At 35.1% G+C, this 9534-nt stretch overlaps 1 protein-coding gene and 1 pseudogene across 1 annotated transcript; both read right to left on the bottom strand.

Annotated features, from left to right (window-relative positions):
- Positions 1-3856: 3856 nt before the first annotated feature.
- Positions 3857-4227, bottom strand: LOC102849841 (annotated as a pseudogene).
- A 4188-nt stretch (positions 4228-8415) lies between these two features.
- On the bottom strand, positions 8416-9351 carry LOC102849433 (olfactory receptor 12-like). Its single transcript, XM_006883937.1, has one exon. The coding sequence runs from the start codon at positions 9349-9351 to the stop codon at positions 8416-8418; it is 936 nt and encodes a 311-aa protein (XP_006883999.1).
- Positions 9352-9534: the final 183 nt, after the last annotated feature.

Below are 9534 nucleotides of genomic sequence, written 5' to 3'. Positions count from 1 at the left end.
ACAGAATATTTTAAATGGCTGCTCAAGAAGACAATGCAAAGCATTATAACTGAATGGGCAGAAAGCTGGATGAAATAACAATAAAAATGATAAGAAAAAAATGGAAGATCTCATTCTGCATTTCTCAAGTTGAAAGAACTAAAAATAAATTCATACCTCAAGTTGAAATACTGAGAAATGCTATGGGCAAAATCTTGTATGATCCAGGAAACACGAACAGAAGGTGGAGGAAATGAACTGAATCATCATAGCAAAAAGAATTAGTCAACCTTGAAGTATTTCAATTAAGAACCATAAGATCAAGAGCCAATGGTAATGAGTAAAGAAGTTCAAGCTGCTCTGAAGTCACTGGGGAAAAAAAATTAAAGCCACAAGAATCTATGGGATGCCAATTGAGTCTACATATATAATGCAATTCAAATTCAGATCTCATCATAATTCTTCAAAGAGTTGGGAAAAGTAATTAATACTCTATATGGAAAAAAAAGAAACTAGATAGTTGGGAATAGAAATATCATTTGGCCCAGCAATCTTAGTACTAAGTGTTTATCCTAAAGAGATAAAACTTAAATACTAGCAGATATATGTGCATCGTGTTCATTGTAGCATTATCTACAATAGCAAAGAGAAAGAAATAAGCCAAGTACTCTTCAAAAGATGAATGGTACAAAAGAGTACATACAAAAGAGTAGCATATTATACAATACTAAAAATTAAAGAGTCCTTAAAACTTCATAAAGCCCAAAATCTCTGTAAATGTTTATGAAAATTAATAAAATATAATTATAGAAAAAAAACAACAAAAAACTTCATAACAAGAGTGAATCTAGAAGATGCTATTTGAGTGAAGAAATTAAATTAAAAAGCACAAATATTGTTTGAGATAATTAAGTACACTAAGCTGGAGAAATTGTTGTTGTTGTTATGTGTTGTCGTGTTGCCTGAGACTCATAACAACCCTAAGAACAGTAGCCCTAAACATTGCTCTATCCAGTGCCAAACTTATTGTCTCTGACACACCTACAGGGTTACCCTAATCATTGAATCAATCCTTCTCATAGAGGGTCTTCCTCTCCTGCGCTGTCCCTCCACCCTCTCAAGCATGACATCCCTCTCCAAGGACTGGTCTTTCCTTGTAACACGTCCAAAATATGTCAGATGAATAGTCAGAATTCTTGCCTCCAAGGAGCAGCCTGATTTAACCCTCTCAAGGCTGAATCTGTTCATTCTCTCAAGACTCTTGTCTAGCACCACAGCTCAAAGGCATCAGTTTTCCTTCTAACATCCCTAGTCATCATCCAGCTTTCTGACACATAGCAAGTGATTGCAAAGACCATGGTCTGCACCTTAGTCTCCAGATTGACATTGTTGTTTTTCAGTACTTTGGAGAGGTCTCTGACAGCAAACTTTCCCAATGCAATTTGTCTTTTGATTTCCTGGCTGCTGGTGCCAAGAATGTCGATTGTGGAACCAAGCAAACTAAAGCTGTGAACAATCTTAATCTCTTCACCATCTATCATGATGCTGCCAGTCGGCCTAGTGGTGAGAATCTTTGTTTTCTTGAGCTTCAATCCATATTGAAGTCTGTAGTTCTTGACCTTCTGCAGCAAGGGCTTCAGGTCCACCTCCATTTCAGCAAGCAGGGTTGAGACATAAGCTATCATATTAAGGGCTGGATAGTGGGAGATAAGTGTTGAAGGGAGTAGGTGACAGTAGCAGGGAATGCTGATGGAGCAGGGAAATGGATGGGTCAAGACACTCCTGTCAAGGACGGGGACAACACCGAAACTATTGGTTATTTCTACAATTGGAGAACAACCTTTCATCTGCTCTTTTCCATAAAATGCTTGTCTGTCAGAGCATTCAGATTAAGACAGACTTACGAAGAAGGATTGACCATCAACTTCCAAAGAAATAGCAGGCCTTTGACAACCTTATGTACAATAGAACACACTTAGACTAGCAGAGAGGGTAACAAATGTGAAACTTTCAAGTACAGAAATACAAAGGAAGAAATTATTACACACAGATAAAAGAATTCTTGGATGATTAATAGTGCTGGGAAAGAAGATAGGAGCAACAACTTAAAAATTCAAATTCCTTGACAACAAGTAGGAACTTGTTCAGAGCTGACCCCTTGGATTCCTAAGGCTGCTAATCTTAAGGGAAGGGATTGTCCATCTTTCCCTCACAGAGAAGTTAGTTAGTGGGTTCAAACTGCTGAGGGTCATGGCTTTTGAGTTGGCAGCATAGCTCCCTACAGATTACACCACCAGCGCTCCTTGTGTATAAAACAGTAAATATCTAAGATAGTTATTAAGATAGACTAAGGGAAAGTAATATACAATAAAAGGATGATCACTATGGTTCATTAAAGAAAAGATGACATAGGCAGATTAAAGGAGTTATGAAAATCAGAATTATAGGGAGAGAATGGGGAAAGTATGATTGCATTGTGGGCATTGCAATAATCAATGTCACAGAACAAACTATTTAGGAATGATCAGATTGAAATTAATGTGTTTTGTAATCTTTTATTCAAATTACAATTGTTGATTGCCTTCGAGTCGTGCACAACTCATAGTGACTCTATGAACAAAAGGCCTGAAACCTTTCTATATCATCATTTATCAAAGTTCATAGAGTTTCCAGAGGCATGTTGTTTAGGAAGTGGATGCCACTCCTGCTTCCAACAAATCATAATTAAAATATTTTAATTAAAAATTGTGATAGAAACTATTAGTGAAAGTGCAAAAAATTAGAGTTATTCCTGTATTGTTAGAAATGAAAACTACTACCGTTATTTTAGAAAAATCTTAGCAGTTTACAATAAATAACTAAATATTTAAAATCATTCTGACCTGGAAATCACACTCTGGACATTTAAGTCAGAGAAATAAAACCTTATGCTATCATTAAAAATTGTACAAGAATATTATTTTATTAATCATAGTAAAAACCTTGAATGAATGCAAATTTTCTTCAAAGGGTGAAATGCTTAACAAATCATAGTACATTCATTCTTGAGTACTGCTCAGACATACAATTATTGTTCTGGAATTCCCATTATTTTGCAATGTTATCCATAATTCCTTATAGTTCATAAAATAAAATTATTTTAATTAGTTAATAACACTCAAGTTAACCTCTTCCTGATATGCTCTTGCAGCAAAGACCAGTAATATTCTTCATTCAATACATTAAATGAAGGTTGTTTGACATTAGAATAAATAATATAACCTCATTCTCACAAATATGTATCATAAATATATCAATTACATTTTGAATAAAATTCTGATGGAATAGGAATTGTTTTAAGGGCAAAGCAATTCTGAGGTTCATTAAAATTTAGCTAATAATTGTTTGAAAATATTTATAAAACTCTGCCAGAGATTAAATCTTAAGAGCATATAAAATAAAACTAGACAAGCAAATTGAAGGAGCAACAGAAATAAAATCTGAAATATCCTCAAGCATACATGAAAATGTACTATATAATTGCAACAAGAAGGCTAATAAATACAAACATTTATTAATATTTATTGATTCAGATTTGATGAAATGATAGTTTTTATCTTGCTTATTCCTCTTGTCATAATTTATCAGAAAGTGTTTTTTGAAGAAAAAAGAGTAAATTGGAAACAAGGTGTCACTTTATTTTAATATTCTGAAATCGAGGGTCAGATAGATAATTTGAGGAAGCCATTAGAGAAAGACTATTTGAGGTTTTGGGAGTCTAATAAATTGTTCTCCACAAATTCAATTTTTTGTTTTGTTTTGTTTTCCCCATCATTGTTTATTTAATAAGTACACAGTTTCTAGAGCAAGATTAAGATACCATTGTCATTATTATATCTTACTCTTCAGAGAACATCATTTCCACAAGGCTGGCCTGAAGACACTCAGATTCCACCAGTTTTTGAGGTGTTCCATATTTAAGTAGTGTAGGTACTGAGATTACTTTCAGCTTTTTTCTGAAGTCATTGTTGGGATCTTTCCAGTAAGGTTTTTCTCCTACTTGGCAGTAGATGAAAACACATCCTTCATTAATATGCTTCAGGCCCTCTGGAACGACTGGTTCAGCTTGCACACAGTCAGGGCACCAACTTTTCCCTTGGCGTCCTTAGAACCCGTAAAGTAGGCGAAAATGGTCTTGCCATTGTGCTGCTCTACGCCCTGGTTGAATTCCTCAAAGCCCATCACGGGTACTTCCTCATAGCGGGCCATTGAGACAAAAAGCCCCAAGTAAGGAAAAGAAATAGCAAAACCCGCCGCCCTGGGGCGGGTCCCACGTGGAACGGGCCACAAATTCAATTTTTAATGCCAGCTAAGACAAAGAAAGCAAATACACATAAAACAAAATTAACCATAATTGGTTCAATTAATAATAGCTTCAGAAATGGAGAAAAGATAGAAGCTGTCGAAGATTTTATTTTACTTGAATTCACAAGCAACACTCAAGAAACCAGCAGTTGAAAACCAAAAGCTGTGCTAGGAGATTAATGATATTCTAAAAAAACAAACAATTAATAAAATATAATTATAGGAAAAAAAATAAAAAAACAAACAAACAAACAAAAAACCCACAAGAGCTTTATTACTCTGGGCAAATCTGTTAGCAAGGCCCTCTTTAAATACTAAAGAGCAAGAATGTCACTTTAACCTCTTAGACATACTATTCTCAAGCTGTGGTATCTTAAATTGTTTCATATTTATGTGAAAGTTGCACAGTGCACAAGGTAAAAAAATAATTTGTGCCTTTGCATTGTAGTATTGGGGAGGACTATTGAATAAATCATGGACAGCCAAAAGAACAAACACAATATATAAACAAACATAATATATAAAAAGAACAAACATAATCTCCCGGGACACCCTAGCTGGATGAGTGCTAAGAAGCAAGAATGATCAGACTGTTAAACTCTCACATACTCTGGGTGTGTTACCATGAGAGGTCAGTTCCTAACAAAAGTTAACAATTCTTGGACCCTCAACAAGATGGATTAACATGGTAATTATAACAAAGGATTTTAACATAGCAGGGATTGTGAGGATGGTGCAAAATCAGGAAGGATTTGTTCTATTGCACAGAGAGGAAAAGAAAATATACTATGAGTCAAAGTCAACCTGACTGTACCTAAAAATAACAAAGAAAAACATTGAGATAATGGTGGTGGAATGTAAAGCACAAATTAGAATAAAAAGAATCAAATAAATTTCTGATTTTTTTCAGAACAGTAACAAACCAAGTATACCATTTTAAAACAAGTGGTTCACTCCGTTATACATTTGGCACAAGTAGTTTCCTAGATCCTTATTGGTATGTATACGTCTTTGAAGGAGTCAAAATAAAAATATAGAAGAATAAAAAAACCCTTCCATTTAATCTCTATTATTTTTATGATGTTAGAGAATGTTCTAATTAATGAGAAAAATGTTAAGACAATTGTCCATACTACATATAAAAAAATGCTTTGCACATGACTTAAAATTTAACTATAAAAATAGTAACATTTGAGAAAAAAGTTAGTTGGATTTGAAAGAATAAAAAAAGGGGGGAAAAGATAAATTTGTTATAAGACCAGAGATAAAAAAATTGGTTAAATGCAAATATTATACTGTTTCATACTGAAAATTTGCAAGGAAAGGATGGCAGTCTCCTCCTGTGATGTTAACTGCCTCTGAAAACTCACTAGAGGGTTAGCTATGGGTCAGTTCTGACTCAGCAGCACACCACACATACAAAAATTAATCTAAAATTTACGAAAGTAGCAACAATAAAAATAATCCATTCAAGTGTCAAGTTGAACTCATAACTTCAGCAAATTTTTGGGAAGCCATGCATCACTTTAGGAGAAACTGTCTCATTATTTTCAGGGAGCTGCTGCTGGTGGATTCAACCTCCAGAGAGGCGCCACCCTTTGAGGTAGAAGCACAACTCCCCACACACTAGCCCATCAGAACTCCCTAAGGAAAATAGGAACAGAATGTAATATTTGCACTGATTATTATAGAGAAAAGATTAGTTTTGTCATAGCTCAGAGGTTGTCCAAATTATTACAAACCTTATACAAGAGTAGGAGGCTCTAGTAGCCTAGTAAGTATATAAGGAGCTGTGCTGCCAACCCGAAGGAATGTGGTTCTCATCCATCAGTTGCTCCAGGGAGGAAAGATGGGCGGCCTCTGAAAACCCTCTGGAAGTTCAGCTGTGGGTCCATCCCAACTTGATGATATACAAAAGCAACATTATTCAAGAATTAATAGCCTGTTAATTAAACTATAACAATAAAATGAGATTTAAAAAATTTAGTTATGGCTTTGATTCTTGGGAGGGAATCCAGTGAAATTTGTAGAATTACAAATCAAACTGAAAAGAAGTCAGGTGTCCCTGTTGCTGTAGTTGCTGCTTGCTCCTTTGGTTTGGCAGTGTACCTTTTTAACCACTAAGCCACCAGAGCTCCCTCAAATGCACACACGCTGGTGGATTATTTATATTGAAATAAAATTGCTATTTCCCTCCTGCTTTATTCTCATAATCTTCCTTTTCCCACCTCTTCACTCTCAATGAAACAATTCTCTCATTCAATGCTGGGAAACATGTAGTGAGAAATACTATTAAAAAATTAATCGTGTTGACAATGTCAAGTGGTAAGAAGCTATGCTGCAATCCCAAAGGCACAAGGTTCAAATCCACCAAGTGCTCACTGAGGGAAGAAGGATGGACAATTCTCCCCATGCAATTTACTGTCTCTGAAAACCTGCTGGAGAGTCTGCTATGCATTGGTTCTGGCTTGATGGCACTCAAAAACAACAATACTTTAAAATGTTGTAAACCATACCAATTTACACATCTTCATATTTAATGGCATTGGAAAGTATTTTTCTCTAAATAAAATGAGTGAAAAGAGCAGAATGAAAAATGATCATTTAAGAGTTCCTTCAATTTTAAATGTGTATATGTGTGTGTATTATTATTATTATTCATTGTTGTTGATACTATCAAGTCAGATACGACCCACAGATGACTCATCATTGGAGGCATTAAATCACACAGAAGGAATTGAGCATCTTTATCCCCCTGAGCAACTGGTGTATTCAAACCTCAAAGCTTTGCTTTGGCAGAACAATTCCTTATCACCCCAGATCTTCCTATGTATATATTAGATTTAAATCTAACAGATTTAGTAAATTAGTGTATTATGATAGCATACTGAATATATACATCAGGAGGGGGAAAAACACTCAAAACTCAAATATTCTGCCTTCCAGTGCTCTAATTGGTAGCAGCCTTCAACCTAGTTTCCAAAGCATTAAATGTCAATGAGAGGAAACTGCCCATCTTTATCCTGTAGACACTTTGGTGGATTTAAACCATCAGAGAGGCACAGCCTTTGAGTTAACAGTGCAGTGCTCCATAGATCATACCACCAGAGTTCCCTGAATATGTACACAGTGTAACAGAATAAAATGGCTACTGGTTGCAAGATTAAGTGGTGAGATTATGTTTCCACAGTATTCTATATTTTATATCATGAGTATGTATTTGTTGTGAGCACTCAAGTCAGAACCAACTCATAGCTGACCCTCCAGTGAGTTAAAAGGCTTTAAATTGAAGGAGAGGAAATTGCCCATCTATCTCCTGTGAAATATTAAACCCTTTGTCTTTAAGTTGGTAAAATAGCTTTTTATCACTAAAATTCTTGAGTGACACTTTTTTTTGTTTTCATCTAATTTCATCTCCTGACCTTCAGTTTAATCTTTCAAAATAGTAGCATATATAAAAAAGAGAAGGTAGCATATAGTACTTGCTCTCTGAACATCAAGATAAATTGGTGACACAGTGGTTAAAGTGTTGAGAAAATGTATTACAGGTTGTTTTTTCGAAGTGTGAAGTCAAAATTAATTCAAATCAGATGATTTTAACTAGGACATAAACCTGAATGTTGGGAAACGAAGAAGCCTTATACTAAAATATTCAGTGTGACCATTCAATTTTGCTCCCTACACAAAAGAGATTTTTATCTTTTTAGAACACATAATCGGTTTACTTGCTTTGTGGAAATTTAGAAAATAAAAGAATAGCTCATACATATAGAATATATAGTCATGATTAAATAGCATCAGCTTAATCAATTTAATATTTACTTAATGAGGTGGTCACTTAAATTAATATTTACTGGAGCAAAATGAATTTAAATAGCACATTATAAATTAAAAACATATTCTTGCATATATTTTAAACTAATAAAATAATGATGTATGTATCTATATTGTCATCAATATTGCTTTTCTAAAAAAAGTAATTATTACAATATGCATGTTTGACAAAATGAAAAGAACAACGATAAATAAAACTCTTAGAAAGACAATGAGTTTTTTCCACCAACAAATGGTTTTAAATACATCAGTGACAGATCATTTTCTGTATACTATTCTTTTCACAGCATCTTTCACATCTCTGTTCCTCAGACTATATATTAGAGGGTTGAGCATTGGTATTATAAGTGTGTAGAACACAGCAACAACCTTATTTTGCTGGGGTGAGGAGATGGCCCCAGGTTGAGCATACATAAAGAAAACTGACCCATAGAATAAACTCACCACTGCTATGTGAGAGCCACATGTAGAGAAAGTCTTACTTCTGCCCTGAGTTGAAGGGATCTTCAGTACAGTAGAGAGGATATAAGCATAAGATATCAAAATGATCGTTGTGGTCGTGATAATAATAAGAGCAGAGAGAATGAACAGCACAATCTCATTCACAAAGGTGTCAACACAGGAGATCTCAATCAGAGCTGGGACATCGCAGAAAAAGTGGTCCAGTCTGTTTTCCTCACAAAAACGCAAGCTGAATGTGAAACTTGTTTGGACTATAGAGTTAACACCTCCACATATATAGGAGCCAGTAACCAAGCGGACACAGACTTTCTGGGACATGTGCACAGGGTAGAGAAGAGGAGAACAAATGGCTGAGAAGCGATCAAATGCCATTACAGCCAGAAGAAAGCCTTCTGTTGTGACAAAGAGTGCAAAGAAGAAAAATTGGGCTGCACAGCCATTGTAAGATATTTTCTTTTCTTTAGATATAAAGTTAGCTAGAGTTTTAGGAGCAATGACTGTGGAATAGCAGAGGTCTAAATAGGACAAGTTTCTAAGGAAGAAATACATAGGGGTGTGAAGTTTTGAGTCCACCTTAATGACGGTTATCATGCTGATATTTCCCACAACAATGACCAGGTAGATCAGCAAAAATACTAGAAATAACAGGGTCTGAAGCTCTGGAGGGGTCCTGAATCCCAATAGAATAAACTCTGTCACTTCTGAGAAATTCCTGTTCAGTTCACTCTTCATGGCTAAGGAACAAGTGTAACTGGAGGGATAGGCGAAAAGAAAGAAATAAGTAGCCAGAATACTTTCACTTTAGTACAACTAGCAGAAATCATGCGACTGGTGAAGCAGCAGAGAAAACGTTTTGCTTTATAATTCTCCCCCCCCCAATATTTTCTAAAACAGGAATTAGTGTAATCTTAGTGT

The sequence above is a fragment of the Elephantulus edwardii genome, unplaced genomic scaffold, assembly GCF_000299155.1.
Source record: "Elephantulus edwardii isolate Elephantulus edwardi_28Jun2011 unplaced genomic scaffold, EleEdw1.0 scaffold00030, whole genome shotgun sequence".
NCBI classification, from domain to species: Eukaryota; Metazoa; Chordata; class Mammalia; order Macroscelidea; family Macroscelididae; genus Elephantulus; species Elephantulus edwardii.
Note: the sequence above shows the minus strand (reverse complement) of the source record. Positions and strands in the feature narration are given on the sequence as shown.